This window comes from Budorcas taxicolor, chromosome 2 (assembly GCF_023091745.1).
Source record: "Budorcas taxicolor isolate Tak-1 chromosome 2, Takin1.1, whole genome shotgun sequence".
In the NCBI taxonomy this organism is placed as follows: Eukaryota; Metazoa; Chordata; class Mammalia; order Artiodactyla; family Bovidae; genus Budorcas; species Budorcas taxicolor.
This window is the reverse complement of record NC_068911.1, coordinates 130,700,036-130,720,909: the sequence shown is the minus strand read 5'-3', so window position 1 is coordinate 130,720,909 and position 20,874 is coordinate 130,700,036. Positions and strand designations below refer to the sequence as shown.

General features: G+C 37.7%; 1 protein-coding gene across 1 annotated transcript in view; it reads left to right on the top strand.

Annotated features, from left to right (window-relative positions):
• Positions 1–20,874, top strand: part of BOLL (boule homolog, RNA binding protein) — a 63,344-nt gene that overhangs the window by 38,016 nt on the left and 4,454 nt on the right. Inside the window, 2 exon segments of the mRNA XM_052635673.1 lie at positions 1,990–2,118; positions 9,275–9,373. Of these exon segments, the coding sequence (XP_052491633.1) occupies positions 1,990–2,118; positions 9,275–9,373 (228 nt within the window).

The window sequence follows — 20,874 nt, the reverse complement described above, 5'->3', positions numbered from 1 at the left end:
TACCAGACCAGCTGACCTGCCTCTTGAGAAACTTGTATCCAGGTCAGGAAGCAACAGTTAGAACTGGACATGGAACAACAGACTGGTTCCAAATAGGAAAAGGAGTACATCAAGGCTATGTATTGTCACCCTGCTTATTTAACTTAAATGCAGAATACATCATGAGAAACGCACCACAGTTCAAAAGCATCAGTTCTTCAGTGCTCAGCCTTTATGGTCCAATTCTCATCCTTACATGACTACTAGAAAAACCATAGCTTTGACTAGAGGGAGCTCTGTTGGCAAAGTAAAGTCTCTGCTTTTTAATATGCTGTCTGGGTTGGTCATAGCTTTTCTTCCAAGGAGCAAGTATCTTAATTTCATGGCTGCAGTCACCATTCACAGTGATTTTGTACCCCAAGAAAATACAGTCTGACACTGTTTCCATTGTTTTCCCCATCTATTTGCCATGAAGTAATGGGACCAGTGTCAGACTTTATTTTTTGGGCTCCAAAATCACTGCAGATGGTGACTGCAGCCATGAAATTAAAAGACGTTTACTCCTTGGAAGAAAAGTTATGACCAACCTAGATAGCATATTCAAAAGCAGAGACATTACTTTGCTGACTAAGGTCCGTCTAGTCAAGGCTATGGTTTTTCCTGTGGTCATGTATGGATGTGAGAGTTGGACTGTGAAGAAAGGTGAGCGCCAAAGAATTGATGCTTTTGAACTGTGGTGTTGGAGAAGACTCTTGAGAGTCGCTTGGACTGCAAGGAGATCCACCAGTCCATTCTAAAGGAGATCAGCCCTGGGATTTCTTTGGAAGGAATGATGCTAAAGCTGAAACTCCAGTACTTTGGCCACCTCATGTGAAGAGTTGACTCACTGCAAAAGATTCTGATGCTGGGAGGGATTGGGGGCAGGAGAAGGGGACAACAGAGGATGAGATGGCTGGATGGCATCACCGACTCGATGGACGTGAGTCTGAGTGAACTCTGGGAGTTGGTGATGACAGGGAGGCCTGGCACGCTGCAGTTCATGTGGTCGCAAAGAGTCAGACATGACTGAGCAACTGAACTGAACTGAATGAGACCAGATGCCATGATCTTTGTTTTCTGAATGTTGAGTTTTGAGCCAACTTTTTCACCCTCCTCTTTTACCTTCACCAAGAGGCTCTTTCGTTCCTCTTCACTTTCTGCCATAAGGGGGGTGTCATCTGCATATCTGAGGTTGTTGGCAATCTTGATTCCAGCTTGTGCTTCTTCCAGCCCAGCATTTTGCATGATTTTCTCTGCATATGTTAGATAAACAGGGTGACAATATACAGCCTTGATGTACTCCTTTCCCAATTTTGAACCGTATGTTGTTCCATGTCCAGTTCTAACTGTTGCTTCCTGACCTGCATACAGGTTTCTCAAGAGGCAGGTCAGGTGGTCTGGTATTCCCATCTCCTTCAGAATTTTCCACAGTTCATTGTGATCCACACAGTCAAAGGCTTTGGCATAGTCAATAAAGCATTAACAGTTTTTCTGAAACTCTCTTGCTTTTTCTATGATCCAACAGATGTTAGCAATTTGATCTCTGGTTCCTCTGCCTTTTCTAAATCCAACTTAAATATCTGGAAGTTCTCGGTTCACGCACTGTTGAGCCTGTTGGAGAATTTTGAGTATTACTTTGCTAGCATGTGAAAGTAAGCCAATTTAAATACCATAGGTTATATTATTACAACCTTCAATAGTTATCTTAATGATTGTCTTTATGAGCTTTTAAAGTGCTAAGAACTTTTTAGTACTTATAAGTGATAAATAAGTGATTTAATAATATCTACATAATTGGAGTTTATAGCAACCTAGAGTTCCTAGTTTGTTTTTAAGACAATTCTGTGTTGTCCCTAGAAACAACTTTAGGAAAATGTAAAACCAGTATATCTCTCATGTATTGGTTAAGTCATTTGGTTTAATTGAAATAACTAATCCGATTTTAATTAGAAACATGATTTTGTAATTTAGTCTCCTGCCTCTTCTGCTCCATTCTTGTACCTACAACCTTCTGAGGTCATTTATCAACCAGTGGAAATAGCACAAGATGGTGGATGTGTTCCTCCTCCAATGTCTCTGATGGAAGCTTCAGTTCCAGAGGTATGTGTTAGTCTCAAAGTAATATATCCATAACCACTTCATTTTAACATTTATTTCTTTTCCTTCTCTAAAAATATTTGTTCAAGACCCTCATTGAAGTTGAACATCTTATGTTTTCTTTGATTTATTCACATCTCTTCCCCATTTTTATATCTAAGTATGTCATCTTAGACTTCTTCACTATTTCTGAATCATTGCTCGACTCAGCTGTTTACTAGACTATCCCTGACTCAGTCCTCTTGAAAGGGTAAGATAAGGGCTTCTCTTTCTTCTGGTTTGCCTGTCTTATTACTAACACTGTCAGTTAAAAGTATATAAAAACTAAAGAAGGAAAAAATCTTTAAAATTCTTCCTTCAAAGATATAAATCAAATTTATAACTAAAAACTGTAAATATTGTCTTCCGAGTGTTTATATTTGCAAACCATTACTAATAACCTCATCGTCTATGTACCAGGAACTGTACATGGCATATTTTAAATATGTTGTGAAAGACTGGGAAATAAATAATGACCTCCCAGTTTGAGTGTATTTATTATTATTATTACTAAAGTTTATAACAGTTTTTCTGAAATAGCAGCTTCCACAATTTGGAATCTTAAATGTTTATTATCAATACTTTTACTATGATTTCTCCATTCTTCATGTCACCCTCCAGTTATCACAGTCTGCAAACACTCTGTTAAAGAAAGCTTACATGTGCTGTACTCCCTTGAGTTCTTACATGCTTGTGTGTTCAACGTATTTGTTGTCTATAAATCTGGAAGAAGTTAAGACTAACTATAAAACAGCTGGATCATACTTGTATAACTTTGCTAAGGCTGCCTGAACAAAGTAAAATGAACTAGATGGCTTAAAAAGAGAAATTTATTGTCTCATAGTTCTGGAGTCTAGAAGTCCAAAATCAGGGTGTTGGCAGAGTTGGTTTCATCTGAGGCCTTTGAGGGAAGGCTCTAGTCCAGGCCTTTCTTCTTGGCTTATCAATGACCATCCTTTCCTTGTGTCTTCACATTGTCTTTCCTGTCTCTGTGTCCAAGTTTCCCAATTTTATAAAGATACCAGTCATTTTGGATTAGGTTCCACCCTAATGACCATACTTCAATTTGCTCACCTCTGTAAAGACCCTCTCTCCAAATAAGGTCAGTCTCTGACATAATGGTTAGGACTTCAACACATGTCTTCAGAAAACACAATTCAGCCCATAACAATGCTTTTTTCTCTTATAACTTCTAATCTACTCTTTTCTGGTGTTCAGTATAGTTATAAAAAAGTTTGAAGCCAGCCTGACTTTCTCTCTTATACGTAATTTGCTTTTTCTTCCTGCATGTCTAAAAAATCTGTCTTAACTTGAACTCACTTTACCAGAATATGTCTTGAAATTTGTCACTCTTTAAAATATTCTCCCTGGGATACAGTTTGCTCCTTTGATTCTCAGACTAGTTTTTATTTCAGGACTTCTTTTTTCCTGTTTGAACTTTGAAAAAAATTTTTTGTATTCCAGTTCTTTTACTTCTTCAGGAATACCATTTATGCATATGTTGAGATCTCTTTTTATCTTTCATATCCATCATCTCTGAGATAATTTCTTTTATCATAGTAATTGTTAATGTTTTATATGCTTTTTTGAGACAATCATGAATATTTTTCATTGTTTTTAGTCTACTTTTTCTTATGAATAATGAAGCTTTCATTGCTGTTTTTTTATCTTCTTTTTATCCCAAACTGCCGCTTAACTTACATCATTGCCCGTAAATGTTGTCTTTTGGCTTAAAATGTCTTTTTGAAGCTCTTTTTTAGCGATCATGTTATTATAACTTCTTTAAGATCAAAGGAATTTTATTTATCTGAATTTTTCTACTATTTTCTGGGATGATTTCTCATCTTTTTCTTTTTCCCCCTTTTTTGCTTTTCCTTTGATAGAGTTGGAGAGGATGAGAAGAGTCCTAAGGTTGCTTCCTTTTCCTTCCCATCTTATCTTTAAATGAGACCAGCTTTTTGCTGAAATACAAGGTGGGAGAAGCAGTCTGTTGACTCAAACATCCTACCACCAAGTCTGTTTTGTTGCCTGCTTGAGATGTTCTTCCCTGAATTTTTAGGGTTCTGGAGTTCATTTGGCTCCTGGCAAAGTCTCTTTTTTTTCAGAGATTTTCTGTATGAAGGTGTAGTAAGTGCTACTTCACTTTCCACTCTCACCCTGCTTCATCTCCAGCAATGTTCCTCAGCTATACTGCAAAGTAGTAGACCACAAAATAGTGAAAGTATGATTTCTCCTTCTCTGTAGGAGATCTTTCCTGCTTCTGCCTTGGTCTGACACACCCCTACACTTGAGAAATAGGCCTTTCAGGGAAATCTATAACCTTCCTCAGGCTTCAGAATCCTCCCTTGTAGTGGTGCAAATTGCATAGCATTTGGCAGGCATTCTGCACTACAAACAAAGCTAGTGGAGGTGATGGAATTCCAGTTGAGCTATTTCAAATCTTGAAAGACGATGCTGTGAAAGTGCTGCATTCAATATGCCAGCAAATTTGGAAACCTCAGCAGTGGCCACATGACTGGAAAAGGTCAGTTTTCTTTCCAATCCCAAAGAAAGTCAATGCCAAAGAATGCTCAAATTACTGCACAGTTGTACTTGTCTCACACGCTAGTAAAGTAATGCTCAAGATTCTCCAAGCCAGGCTTCAGCAATACATGAACCGTGAACTTCCAGATGTTCAAGCTGGTTTTAGAAAAGGCAGAGGAACCAGAGATCAAATTGCCAACATCCTCTGGATCATCGAGAAAGCAAGAGAGTTTCAAAAAAACTGTTTCTGCTTTATTGACTATGCCAAAGCCTTTGACTGTGTGGATCACAATAAACTGGAAAGTTCTGAAGGAGATGGGAATACCAGGCCACCTGACCTGCCTCTTGAGAAATCTGTATGCAGGTCAGGAAGCAAGTTAGAACTAGACATGGAACAACAGACTGGTTCCAAATAGGAATTGTCAAGGCTGTATATTGTCACCCTGCTTATTTAACTTCTACGCAGAGTACATCATGAGAAACTCTGCACTGGAAGAAGCACAAGCTGGAATCAAGATTGCCAGGAGAAATATCAGTAACCTCAGATATGGAGATGACACCACTCTTATGGCAGAAAGTAAAGAACTAAAGAGCCTCTTGATGAAAGTGAAAGAGGAGAGTGAAAGCTGGCTTAAAACTCAACATTCTAAGATCATGGCATCCGGTCCCATGACTTCATGGGAAATAGATGGGGAAATAGTGGCTGACTTAATTTTGGGGGGCTCCAAAATCATTGCAGATGATGACTGCAGCCATGAAATTAAAAGACACTTACTCCTTGAAAGGAAAGTTATGACCAACCTAGACAGCATATTAAAAAGCAGAGACATTACTTAGTCAACAAAGGTCCGTCTAGTCAAGCCTATGGTTTTTCCAGTAGTCATGTATGGATGTGAGAGTTGGACTATAAAGAAAGCTGAGCACCGAAGAATTGATGCTTTTGAACCATGATGTTGGAGAAGACTGCTAAGAGTTCCTTGGACTGCAAGGAGATCCAACCAGTCCATTGTAAAGGAGATCAGTCCTGGGTGTTCATTGGAAGGACTGATGTTGAAGCTGAAACTTCAGTCCTTTGGCCACCTGATGCGAAGAGCTGACTCATTTGAAAAGACCCTGATGCTGGGAATGATTGAGGGCAGGAGAAGGGAACGACAGAGGATGAGATGGTTGGATGGCATCACCAACTCCTTGGACATGGGTTTGGGTAGCCTCCGGCAGTTGGTGATAGATAGGGAGGCCTGGCGTCCTGTGGTTCATGGGATCACAAAGAGTTGGACACAACTGAGCGACTAAACTGAACTACCTTGTCATTTGGGATTCATGAGCACATCCATGTTTACTTGATGATGACATTTTAAAAATCTATCTTTTGTTCTTTTTGTTTTTTTCTGATTTTCAAGGAGGGTGGCAGTGAGTTAAGAATGCTTTTACATTATGTTTTTAGAGGTTAAAGCATCTGCCTCCAATGTGGGAGGCCTGGGTTCGATCCCTGGGTCAGGAAGATCCCCTGGAGAAGGAAATGGCAACCCACTCCAGTATTCTTGCCTGGGGAATCCCATGGACAGAGGAGCCTGGTAGGCTACAGTCCATGGAGTCGCAAAGAGTTGGACACGACTGAGCGACTTCACCTTTTAGCCATTATCTATTTTCGGCACTGAACCATAGTCTTAATGTTGACATCAGATAACTTACCAAGTTATATTTCACTGTTTAGTGGAATAAAATAAGATATTTCTGGAAATATTTCATGTTAACTTATAACTTGTGCCATTAATTTTTATGATACTTCAATACAGAATGTTTTAAGCATATTTTTATTTTAATATTATTTCTGGCAAAAGATACGTGTCTAATATAAATTAATTGAATGGGTTGGTTTATATTTTAAGTGTTTTTTCCTCTAAAATTAGAAAACACAGGGCTTGTTGTTATGAGTTGATAGCTCTTCTAAAATATAAAAATAAATTAAAATTATTTCTCACTTATTTCAATGACTATTTCCCCCTTTACTCTTAGAATATAGTGCCTTCTACTTAACAGAATAAATAGAAACCATTTTGTGGAAACCAGCTCAGCTTCCAGTCCACAACATACAACTGACTCATAACTCATCCTTAGCTTCTTACATTTGTTTAGTAACCTGTCTTGTTCAAGGTTATTTCTACTCTTTACTCTTGATACTATAACTTCCCTATTCCTCAGGGACCTCATTCCTCATTCCACCTCATTCCTTCTTTTCTCATGTATTTTAAGACATTTTCTCTCCATTGGTTCAGAGCTTTACCTAGTATTTACTAGTACGTTACTTTGAGTCATTACTTAACTCTTCACAGTGTTGGTTTCATAATATCTCACCTCACCTCACCTTACCGCTCAGTCGTGTCTGACTCTTTGCGACCCCGTGGACTGTAGCCTATCAGGCTTCTCCGTCCATGGGATTCTCCAGGCAAGAATACTGGAGTGGGTTACCATTTCCTTCTCCAGGGTATCTTCCCAACCCAGGGATCAAACCCGGGTCTCCCTCACTGGAGGCAGACGCTTTAACCTCTGAGCCAATAAAGACATTAGGAAAATCTATTTTGCAGGATTCATGCAAAGATGAGATGAGAACCTTGTATACAAGGTTCTTGCTATAGTCCCTAACACCTGGTAGGAGACAGTTAAAAACTATACTGTGACACGCCCCCATCAATGCCCTTATGCTCTTCTACCTTTCAAAGCCAAGCTTGAAAAATGTGTGCTCAATTGTGTCCAACTCTTTGCAACCCTGTGGACTGTAGCCTGCCAGCCTCCTCTGTCCATTGGATTTTCTAGGCAAGAATACTGAAGTGGGTTGCCATTTCCTCCTCCAAGGGATCATCCTGACCCAGGGATTGAATCCAGGTCTTCTGTGTTGTCTACATTGACAGGCAGACTCTTTACCACTGATGCAAAGAGCCACCTGGGGAGCCCTTGAAAAAAGTAATCTACATTTAATATTTCCACTGCCTCACTACCTGTTCTTCCCTTACCTGCTAAAGTCTGCTTCATTACCTTTCTGCTGAAGCTGCCTTGGATAAAGATCCTTAGTGACTCCCTAATTGCCAAATATTTTCCTTTTCTTTTCAGTCTTACTTGACCTCTCAGCGACATTGGATATACTCCTTGAAATTCTTCCTACCTTTGCCTTCCATGATACTGCTCTCTTCTGCCAATCCTTTTACCTCCTCTTACTTTCCTATGTAAGCTGATCTTTTTCTCCCCATGATTTCTTTTTTGATTCTTCATTCATTCTTTCACCCTACATACTCTGATGTTATCCACACTCATGTCTCTAGCCCCAGCCTCACTTCTGAATTTTAGACCTGCACTGTTCAGTACAACAATAGCCATTACCACATGCAGCTGTTGAAATGTGGCTAGTCAGAACTGAGGTGTGTTGTAAGTGCAAAATACACACCAAGTTTTAATGACATAGTGTGAAAATGAATGTAAAATTTATCTGGCTTTATGTTGAGTACACTGATATATTTTCATATGTTTAAATAAAATCTGTTACTGGAAATTAATTTTACTTTTTTTTTTTACTTTTCTAACATGGCTACTGAAAATTTTTCTTTCAGTTTTATTGAGATATAATTGACATACAGTGGTGTGTAAGCTTAAGATGTACAGCATAATGATTTGATTCATACATATTATTAAAGGATTATCACAACAAGCTTGGTGAATACCCATCATCACATATAAAATTAAAGAAATAGGAAAAAATTGTATGTGATGAGAAGTCTTAGGATTTATTCTCTTGACAACTTTCCTATATAACATCCAGCAATGTTAATTATATTTATCATGTTGTACATTACAGCCCTAGTACTTACTTAGCTATAACTGGAAGTTTGTACCTTCTGACTATCTTAATTTTAATTAACATTTAGTTCACATTTTTGTTAGTGCTTCTTTAGAGCCATCCAGCTTTTGAGTGACTATATACCTGTAATAGAAGTCCTACAAATACCTCAGATTTTATGTGTTACAAACTTCTTTCTAACCTCCACACAGTTACATCAACGTCAAACTTGCTTTTCTTGTATTCCATATATCAGTGAATGGTGCCACCATCTGTTGGACAAGCCATTAATCTGCTTTTACATGATCTCTTTCCTGTCTATTACTCTACTGCCTCACCTTTCAGCTATCAGTCAGTGTATATTCTTCCTTCCAGCCATACCAAACAACATACACAGATAGGTATTCTTAGTTGCCTCTACCTTTTCATATACTATTCCTACCTCATTCCTTAATTTTTCAAATTCTAGCATAAACTCCACTAGAAAACATCCCCTGATCACCTCCCCCAGCTTTCTAAAGCTACATTAATTGTTTTCTTTTCCCCATGCATCCCTATTCATGGGACTTTGTTTTCCCCCATACATCTCTATGAAAAATGTCATACATTTTGATTAGTCTGTCCCAGACCAGTCTATAATTAAAGATAGAGAATGTGTTTCTCATCTGTGTTTCTCCATTATGTAGCAAAATGCCTAGAAAATTGTAATACTGAATAAATATTTTTAATTAATGAAAAGCAATATTTTTAAATTTTTTTTAATTTTAGCCTTATTCTGACCATGGAGTTCAAGCAACATATCACCAGGTTTATGCTTCAAGTGCCATTGCTATGCCTGCACCAGTGATGCAACCTGAACCAATTAAAGTAAGAAGCTTGTTTTGATTTTTTGTTGTTGTTGTTCTTAAGTCATATTTCACAGTTTCCAAATTCTTTTCTGAAAAGAAACAGGTTTGGATATTTATATCTCATTTGTGATCTGAAGTACAGGATTAATGAATTCTTTCATATGAAGGAAATACAGTTCTAAGTTGGCTATAATTTCTGTTAGTTTTGGGGAGAGAGAAGAATAGAAAGTTAATGCTTAATCAGTACAGAGTTTCTATTTAGGATGATGAAAAGGGCTTCCCTGATGGCCCAGATGATAAAGAATCCACCTGCAATACAGGAGGTCTGAGTTTAATCCCTGGGTTGGGAAGATCCCCTAGAAGGAAATAGCTACCCACTCTAGTATTCTTGCCTGGAGAATTCCATGAACAAAAGAGCCTGGCAGGCTGCAGTCCACAGGGTCACAAAGAGTTTGACATGACTGAGCAACTTTCACTTCACTTCACTTCTGTTAGTTTTGAAGAAGTTATAAACCACACATGGTCAAAAGTTTTAATTTACTGTAGAGTAAAATATATATGACTTAAGATCTTTCATTTTTAAATATACAACTAAGTGCTATTAATTATATCCACATTGCTATGCAACCATAGTCACCAGTATCTAGTACCAAACTTTGTCATCACCCCAAATAGAAACTCTGTACCCATTAAGCAATAACTTTCTGCTCTTCTCTCTCCCCAGTCCCTGTTAACTTCTAATCTACTCTCTGTAATTTGCCTAGATAGTCCATATATTCAGAGTTTTATTACGTTAGTGACATGTAACATTTACGGGGAAATGAAAGTAGTTATTATAATGATCTATTCTTCCAGTTTGGGAATTGTGCTCATGCATCTTAAATTAGATCCAGGCCAAGAGTGGTAATGTAGTTAGATCCCTTTATATATTTAGTACATTTCAACTGCCTTATCCTGCTTCTTCCCATGTGACCTAGGTTCTTCACTTTTGGGAAATGTGACTATATGTCTAGTAAAGAACCCAAACTGATGAACTGTTATGATGGAAGTATGACTCTTGCTTGCAGTATATTCTTTACAATAAAATGATGGAGGTTAGCTATTTCACACTCATATTTTTGCTTCTGACCCATCCCATACATTGGAACTCAGCCTACTTTAAAGAGTCTTTCATATCCCCTCTTGCCTTTACTTCATTTCTTCACTGCTGTTGCTACTGCACTGCAAACATGAATTAAAACCATAATTTTGACCTAATGCCAAAGCCTAAAGTGTTAGTAAATGTTATTTATAGGAAGTTCATCATAGGATCAAAATCATCTAAAACAAACTTACAGTGTTGATACTTTCTCCAGATATACCTCTCTTAAAATAGCTATGCCATATTAGATAATCAGTTGCAGATTATATATTACATACATACACATTATATATATGTGTGTGTGGGTGTATATATTTGTATATATATACACATACAAATGATTGAAGTTGTACTTGTTGAATAATTCCAATAGAGGATAGAGTGGTATTCAGAAAGGAGAAATTTCTAAAGAATATAAATGTTAAATATTCTTAATTTAAAGTTTTATTCTTCTAGTTTAAGAGTGTATCCTTTTCTATATTTTCTTATATGTGTGACTAAGAAATGCAGAAACTGTGCAGAGAAAATGTTATCTTACTCTTTATTATATAAAATTATATAAATGTTGAATATAAATCAAAACAGAGGTATAAATAAATACCTTTCTTTGTGCACATAAGCATAAAACTGGAGTCAGAAACCTGCCTGTTGCATGACTAGAGAAATGCTGCTAAGAGGAACTTTACCCTTTCTATTTTGACATAGATCTTTGCTCTACTATATCACAGGCTAAAGGGGAACAAAATCACTGACTTGATTCTGTTTTTACTTAATCCATCTTGTTAAGGCTTATAGTAATTCTGGTTATCACGTGCGATACAGCCTAGGGAAGATTTTGGTACTGCAAAGTTAAGGTTTCAGGACTTGGTAAGAGTTGAAGAGTTATGAACTGTTGTAGTTAACTAGCTTACTCCAAAGCCCACATCTCACACAACTGTAATTAGATGTCCTCAAATCTGAGATATCATGCATTATCATCTTATATATCAGTATGAAAGAAGAAAGCCGTGTATCCTGATGCAGGGTTTTTGAAATATGAAAAGATGTTTATCTCAGAATCAATGAGGTTTGGCATGTTTTATTTTTATTTACTTATTTACTTTTATTCTTTCGCTGTGCCACACATAGGATCTTAGTTCCCTGACCAGGGATCAAACTCATACCCCCTCATTGGAAGCACAGAATCTTTACCACTAGACCACCGGGAAAGTCCCTGGCAAGTTTTATTTTTAATTTAGAACTACAGAATCATACAAAGCCTGAGTTGAGGAGCAGAAAAAAACTCAACAATTTTTCTTTTGTTAGAGATAAAGGGAAAAGAGAAAATTCAATTAAACTGCAGAATCAAAACTGGAACACAGGGGTTTTGTGTAGTTTTGTACATCCTGTTTTATCTTTCATGGTTGAATGTTCTATGTATCTCATACTCAGTATTCTTTTTTAGGTGATTTGATGGCACTCAATAGAAAATGGTGCCCCATTCAGGAACAGAAAGTCCAACTCTATAGTGTTCTAAAACTATACAACTATATGAAGTATTTGTAGAAATACTTCACTGTACAAGTTTTACTGTATGGAAAATTATCTTTTTTTTATAATGCACTTGTATTATAGAAATATTAATCTACAAACGTTAAATCAATAGACAATCTTATCCTAAAATTTATTTAAGGAGTCTAATATTAAAATAGTGACATCTGCAACATTAACCTTTATTCTTCCTAAGCAAATTTTCCCTGGTGTACCAAAAATCTTGTTGACTTAAAATATAGAAAAGCAGAAATACTCCTTGAAAGAATTTAAATGTATTGTTTTTAAAAGTGTAAGTCATTTTTAAAACTCTTAATTATTATAATTTTAATGATGTTAATTGTATACATACAAAAGTAGAATTTCATATGTCAAAGCTGTCTTTAAAGAACAAATCTAATCAATAAAATACAGACCTTATTCAGAGCACAAGTCTAACCATTATAAATGACTGTCAGAAACTACTCATTGACTGTAAGCCACAGGTTACTGTACTCTATCAAATTAAATATTTTAAAGCAGACCAATATAGAAACTAGTTGGTTAATATGGTATTAATTAGAGTTGTTATTTGGTCACCGAGTCATGTCCAACTCTTTTGCAACCCCAAGGACTATAGCTACCAGGCTCCTCTGTCCTTGGAATTCTCCAGGCAAGAGTACTGGAGTGTGTAGCCATTCCCTTCTCCAGGGGATCTTCCTGACCTAGGGATTGAACCTGGGTCTCCTGCATTGCAGGCAGATTCTTCACTGTCTGAGCAACATGGAATCCCATTAATTAGGATATCATTCCCTGATTCAACGGAGTCACATCTTTTATACAGAATTAATTTTTAAAATCAGTAAAACAAAATCATATAATGTCAAAATTATCCCGCTGAACTTGACTGTGAAAGTGAAAGTGAAGTCGTGTCAGACTCTTTGTGACCCCATGGACTGTAGCCTACCAGGCTCTCCCTCTATGGGATTCTCCAGGCAAGAATACTGGAGTGGGTTGCCATTTCCTTCTCCAGGGGATCTTCCCGACCCAGGGATCGAACCCGGGTCTCCTGCATCCCAGGCAGACACTTTAACCTCTGAGCCACCAGAACTAGACTATAGTAAGGAACAAAGGCAGAATGTAGAAAAGAATAAAAGACAAAAAGGCAGAATGGCCATCATCAAAAACTCAAGAGTAAATACTAGAAAGGGTGTGGAGAAAAGGGAACCCTCTTGCACTGTTGACAGGAATGCAAATTGATACAGCTACTATGGAGAACAGTATGGAAATTCCTTTAAAAACTAGGGATAAAACTACCATATGACCCTGCAGTCCTGCTACTGGGCACATACCCTGAGGAAATCATAATCAAAAAAGACAGTGTACCCCAATGTTCATTGCAGCACTGTTTACAATAGCTAGGACATGGAAGCAATATAGATCTCCATCAGCAGATGAATAGGTAAAGTTGTGGTGCATATACACAATGGAATATTACTCAGCTATAAAAAGAACACATTTGAATCAGTTCTAATGAGGTGGATGAACCTAGAGCCTATTATACGAGTGATGTAAGTCAGAAAGAGAAAGACAGATATCATATATTAATGCATATATATGGAATTTAGAAAGATGGTACTGATGAACCTATTTTCAGGGCAGCAAAGGAGACACAGACAAAACGACAGGTCTGTGCACACAGTGGGGGAAGGAGGAGGTGGGATGTTTTGAGAGAGTAGCCCTGAAACATATATATTACCATATATAAAATAGATAGCCAGTGGGAATTTGCTATATGATGCAGGTCGGACACGACTGAAGCGACTTAGCAGCAGCAGCAGCAGGGAACCCAAAGCCAGTGCTCTTTGACAACTTAAGAGGGGTGGGATGGGGAGTGAGGTGGGAGGAAGTTTCAAAAGGGAAGAAATTATCCTCCAATTAAAAATAAAATTTAAAAGGAACAAAAAGAAAATCTTTGTCTATTTGGGCAGTCAAAACTTTTAATATGAATATCAAATCCCTTGGTAATAAAGGTATAAGTAGAGGATTATAAAGTATCTCTATTTCCTTATGATGTTTTTCCATTTTTGCATTAGTTTAGGCATCTAATAAGTTTATTTTTATGAGCCTTAATTGAGATACTGGAAAGTGAGTTAATTATAATTAGAAGTTCACCTTTAAATGTTCTTTTTATTTAACTCTGAAGTATACTAGCTATTCTGGAGAAGGCAATGGCACCCCACTCCAATACTCTTGCCTGGAAAATCCCATGGGCGGAGGAGTCTGGTAGGCTGCAGTCCATGGGGTCGTGAAGAGTCGTACACGACTGAGTGACTTCATTTTTCACTTTCATGCACTGGAAAAGGAAATGGCTACCCATTCCAGTGTTCTTGCCTGGAGAATCCCACGGATGGGGGAGCCTGGTGGGCTGACATCTATGGGGTCGCACAGAGTCAGACACGACTGAAGTGAATTAGCAAAAGCAGCATACTAGCTATTCATGAAAACGTTTATTATTAAGAATGATATTTAACCAACTGCCAGGCTATGAGGAAGTTCTTCTAATTAAAGCGCTGATTGGGCTTGAATGAAAAACACCTGTTCCACCTTACCCATTGATAAGACCAAGTGATTCAAAAGTAAATTGGAAAGAGATTTTACCTACTACCACTGCCTGTTTCTAGCTCAGAGACCCATAATGGGCACTCACCTAAACATTAACAACTATCTCTACTTTATAGAAAAATTCCACTGCTATCTTTTTCCTAACCATTTCCTCATGTCAGTATCATTAACACTTCTTATAAAGCAATTAGAGATTGAAATTCTCTCATGTTCAGCTGATCCTAAGGGTAGAAGAGGACAGTTGTAAAGGGATATTGCATTCTGAGGGCAGGAACATTAAAAAACCTGTGCTTTGCACCTCCAAACATACAGGAAGAGAAAAATTTTCATTTACTGTGCATAGGTCTAACTATAGATAGCCTCAAAGGAGACAGAGAACAATAAAGAGAATCAAAGACTCATGAAACCAATTTTTAGAATTGTCATGGAGAGACCACAGGTCAGGAAGCAACAATTAGAACTGAACATGGAACAACAGACTGGTTCCAAATAGGGAAAGGAGTATGTCAAGGCTGTATATTGTCACCCTGCTTATTTAACTTATGTGCAGAGTACATCATGAGAAACGCTGCGCTGGAGGAAGCACAAGCTGGAATCAGGATTGCCGGGAGAAATATCAATAACCTCAGATGTGCAGATGACACCACCCTTAAGGCAGAAAGTGAAGAAGAATTAAAGAGCCTCTTGATGAAAGTGAAAGAAGAGAGTGAAAAAGTTGGCTTAAAGCTCAACATTCAGAAAACTAAGATCATGGCATCCGGTCCCATCACTTCCTGGCAAATAGATGGGGAAACAGTGGCCGACTTTAATTTTTTTAGGTTCCAATATCACTGCAGATGGTGATTGCAGCCATGAAATTAAAAGACGCTTACTCCTTGGAAGGAAAGTTATGACCAACCTAGACAGCATATTAAAAAGCAGAGACATTACTTAGTCAACAAAGGTCCGTCTAGTCAAGGTTATGGTTTTTCCAGTGGTCATGTATGGATGTGAGAGTTGGACTGTGAAGAAAGCTGAGCACCGAAGAATTGATGCTTTTGAACTGTGGTTTTGGAGAAGACTCTTGAGTGTCCCTTGGACTGCAAGGAGATCCAACCAGTCCATTCTAAAGGAGATCAGTCCTGGGTGTTCATTGGAAGGACTGATGTTGAAGCTGAAACTCCAATCCTTTGGCCACCTGATGCGAAGAGCTGACTCATTTGAAAAGATCTTGATGCTGGGAACAATGGAGGGCAGGAGGAGAAGGGGACGACAGAGGATAAGATAGTTGGATGGCATCACCCACTCAATGGACATGGGTTTGGGTGGACTGTGGCAGTTGGTGATGGACAGGGAGGCCTGGCATGCTGTGGTTCCTGGGGTCACAAAGAGTCAGACACGATTGAGGGACTGAACTGAAACCGTAAAGTACACACTGAAAAACTATTTGAATATGACACTGCATCAAAGATAAGGATAAATAGTATATACATGTATTATGTATAAAGGATGTTATATAAGAGGAAATTAAATTTTTAAAAATGTATCCCATATTCCCAATAATTACAAGCTAAAAAAGAGGAATAATGAAGTAGTTGCTAGCCAGTGTAAAAATAAACACTATATGAAGCTGTTAATACAATGGAAAGAATTTAAGTTGTTGTTACTGCATGCTTGACACCACTGAGAAAAAGTTGACTGGCCCTCTGAAATACCTACTGTGAAGCTCAATGACAAACCCATCATTCACAAAGAACTTCCCATTAGGACTTTAGTCTGCCTTATTAAATATGGATGTTCAGTCACAGAAGGAAGCATTCAGGGACTTCCCTGGTAGTACAATGGATAAGAATCGGCCTGCTAATGCAGGGGACACCAGTTCAGTCCCTGGTCAGGAAAGATTCCACATGCAGAACCTAAGCCGGTGAGCCACAACTATGAAAGCCCACACACAACAACAAAGACCCAGCACAGCCAAAAATAAATGAAGAAGAAAGCCTTCAGAATGAGAGACCAAAACAGGAAAAAAAAAAGGAATTCAGAAGAAACATATAATTCAGGGAGCAAAAAAAAAAAAAATCAAAGAAGCTATAATATCCTCTCAGAGATAAGAAAAAATTTATGAGACGTGGTCCATGTGTAGTCATCCCAGAAAATACTTTTGTTTTTTCTAAACCTCTTAGTCTTAATTTTTTAGGTTTTTATTTTGAAATATTGATAATTTCAGATTTATAGAAAAGTTGTAAATAAATTTTTCTAAAGACAGAGGTGAGTAACAATAGAGAAAAGAATAAAATCAGAAGATAATTCAAGAAGTCAAATATTAATTATGGAAAAAGAGAAAATGGCTTGGAGAAAATTAGCAAAAAAATTAATACAAGAAAATTCTGTAGGGAGTTAATGACAGGAGTTCCTGGATTAAAAGAGCCGAAAGAGAGATCAAAATGGTAGAGTAGGAAAATGTGGAGCTCACCTCCCGCCACAAACACCTCAAAGATACATCTACATGTGGAACAGTTCTCACTGAAAACAAACTATAAGTCATCTGGCAGAAAGACAGCTATATTAATGCAACTAAGGTTGTAAGAAAAATCCAAGGTCCAGATGAAATCAGGTAGGAAAAAAAGAGAAATGATCAGGTCAGGACCTGCACACCTGGGAGGGGAAGATGGAAGAGGAGAGGGATTACACAGGCTCACAGGAATTATACAGACTTACTCCCTGGAGAGTGAAGTTCAGTCCACATTTTGGGTTCCCCCAGCTCTGGGAAGGAGAAGGCAATGGCACCCCACTCCATCCTGCCTGGAAAATCCCATGGATGGAGGAGCCTGGTAGGCTGTAGTCCATGGGGTCGCTGAGGGTCGGACACGGCTGAGCGACTTCACTTTTGACTTTTCACTTTCATGCATTGGAGAAGGAAATGGCGACCTACTCCAGTGTTCTTGCCTGGAGAATCCCAGGGACGGGGGAGCCTGGTGGGCTGCCGTCTATGGGGTCGCACAGAGTTGGACACAACTGAAGTGACTTAGCAGTAGCAGCAGCAGCCCTGGGATCTGACACAAAGAAGACAAACTCAGAATTAGAGTTTGAGCATTAGTAATAAGAATGCTAACTGAATTAGAGGAAAGAATTGATTAGCACAGTGCCAGTTTTAACAAAGAACTAGCAAATATGAAAAAGAATCAGAACTGAATATGACAAATGAAAAACAACTAGAGGAAATTAACAGCAGACTAGGTGATGCCTAAGTGATCTAGAAGGTAGAATAATGGAAATCCTTCAATCTGAACAGCAAAAAAGAAATTTTGAAAATGAGAACAGTTTAAGGGACCTCTAGGATAACATCAAGTATGAAAACATTCACATTATAAGGAGATGAGAGAGAGGAGTTGAAAACATACTACCTGAAATTATGGCTGGAAACTTACCAAATCTAAAGAAGGAAACAGATGTCCAGGTACGAGAACCACAGAGGATCCCAAATAAAATGAACCTAAACAGACTCACACCAAGATACATCATAATTAAAATGGCAAAGGTCAAAGATAATGAGATGATTCCAAAGGCAGCAAGAAAACATTCAGTTCAAGGGAACTCCCATAAGGCTATCAACTGATTTCTCTGCAGAAATTTTGCAGGCCAGAAGGGAGTGGCATAATATATTCAAAGTACTGAAAGGGGAAAACCTGCAACCTAGGACACTCAACCAAGCAAGATTATCATTTAGAATAGAAGGGGAGCAGGATGGGGGGAGGGATTAGTTGCTAAGTCATGTCCACTCTTGCGACCCCATGGACTGTAGCCTGCCAGGCTCCTCTGTCCATGGGATTCTCCAGGGAAGAATACTGGAGTGTGTTGCCATTTCCTTTTCCAGGGGATCTTGCCGACCCAGGGGTCAAACCCAGGTCTCCTGCACTGCAGGCAGAGTCTTTACCAACTGAGCTAAGAGATAATGTAATTTTCAGACAACCTAAAACTAAAAGAATTCAGCAATACTAAACCTGGAATGTTAAAGGGTCTTTTTTAAGTGGAAAGGGCCACAAGAAGTAAGAATCTATAGGAAAGAAGAAGTCCACCAGTAAAGGCAAATATATAGTAAACACTGTGGAGCAACCACTTAAATAAGCTAGTACTAAGAGTAAAAGACAAAAAATTGTAAAAATCAACTTATAACTACATTAAACAGTGAAAGGATAAACATGAAGATGTAAAACATGGCATCAAAAACACAAAACATGGGCATCTTACTTTTCATAACATAAGATTCAGCTTATCAAACCTTAATACCTTACAGAATTGTTTTCTGAGCTTTTTTTGATGACATTTTTCCCCACTTTCAGGACACAGGATAATAAGCAATAGATTTTGTATTCCATACTTCACTAACAATATTTTAAATTTGTCTGTTTTGGAAAGGCATGAAGGAGGAGTATAGGGGTATCTTTTTAACTCATATGAGATTACTGTTCCTTCATTACTGACATCTAGCCAAAGCACTTATCTAAGATACACTGTCAAGATTTGCTGAACCCACTCCAGTGTTCTTGCCTGGAGAATCCCAGGGATGGGGGAGCCTGGTGGGCTACCGTCTCTGGGGTCGCACAGAGTGGGACACAACTGAAGCGCCTTAGCAGCAGCAGCAACCAAATCTCAAGGATTTTGTCATAGTTCTTGTCCTCTTAGATTCTCTTTAATTCAGTACTGTCAACTAGCCTGTGCTCAGATTTTACTCATTCTTACATGTGGCTCTCTTTCTTTGCACTGTGTTTGATATTTCAGTGTCTCTTTCAAAAAAAAATATATTCCTCTTTTACCAACTAATCATGGCATGATTCTCTTTGCCCTCTAAGTTGTTTTCCAAGGGAGTTTTCAATTTTATTCTGCATTTTGGTAGTTTTTAAGTGACTCTGATCTAGTCCTTTGATTCTCTCCCTATTTTAACTCTAAATCAACACCACCTGGATGAATGTTCACTACCTCCTCAAACTGAAAATCATGAATATATAATTTCTTACATTTTATTTTCAGGATCCTCACCTCTTTTATGTTAGTTTGCTCATCTTATCCCCTGAAATCAAAACAATACCTGTTATTTTTCTGACCTGTTTAAGCCACATGATCTATTTATACTGTTATGTATTCCTTTCTCAGTTCACTAACTTGCTAAAAATGATATACTCATTTCTCTTTCCACTGCCACATCCCTTTTCTAAGCTCTATTATTGCCTAACCAGATTACTGTATATTTATTCAAGGCTTCTCTATCTTCAGTTTCCATCCTGTAGTCATGCATAAAATCTGAATTTAGTTTTTTTAATCTGAGGTGGGTTTTTTCCCTGTTTTTATTCTCATCAACTCTTATCTGTATCCTTACCAAATTCCTGCCATTGCATGGTCTTCCTTCAATATTCCCATAATAATCAACATGTTATTCATATATAACTACTTATATTTTTTCTTGGAGCCATAATGAATTAGCACCACTCTTGTTCTCTCTAGGCATATTGAACCTTCAATCAAGCAATTCCATATACAGAGAACAGTTTAACTTCACTTCTCTATTTTTTATGAAAGAACCAGGACATATTACCAGTAAGCTATGAATAGTAGCTTAGGTATGAATAGCTGTATATTACCACAGTATATTTCATTCATTTACCAAATATTTGTTGAGCATCTGTCATGTGCTAACCAATATTCTAGACACTGATAATATAGCAGTGAATGATATTAAGTGGTATTAGACACTATTGAACAGGCCAAAGAAAACCTGGCCTGTCTGTAGTTTAGCAAACCAGACAGGTTTGAACCCCTAGAATCATGCTGTTCCCAACCTGGTCACCCACAAGATTCTAATTTCAATCTTGAATAATTAAAATTAAATGTTTAAAATTCAATTCCTCAGTTGCAACTAGCCACATTTCTATTTTTAACTGAGGTATAGTTAATTTATAGTATTGTGTTAGTTTCAGGTACACAGCATACTGATTCAGTACTTTTGCAGATTTTCCATTATAGGTTATTATAATAGCTATAATTCCCTGTGCTATACAATAAATCCTTGTTGCATATCTATTTTATATATAGTAGTTCATATCTGTTAATTCCATACCCCTGATTTGTCATTCCTTCCCTCACCCCTTGGGTAACCACAAGTTTGTTTTCTATGTCTGTGAGTCTGTTTCTGTTTTTTATATACATTTGTATTTTTTTTTAGATTCCACTTATAAGAGGTATTATATTGTGTTTGTCTTTTTCTGTCTTGA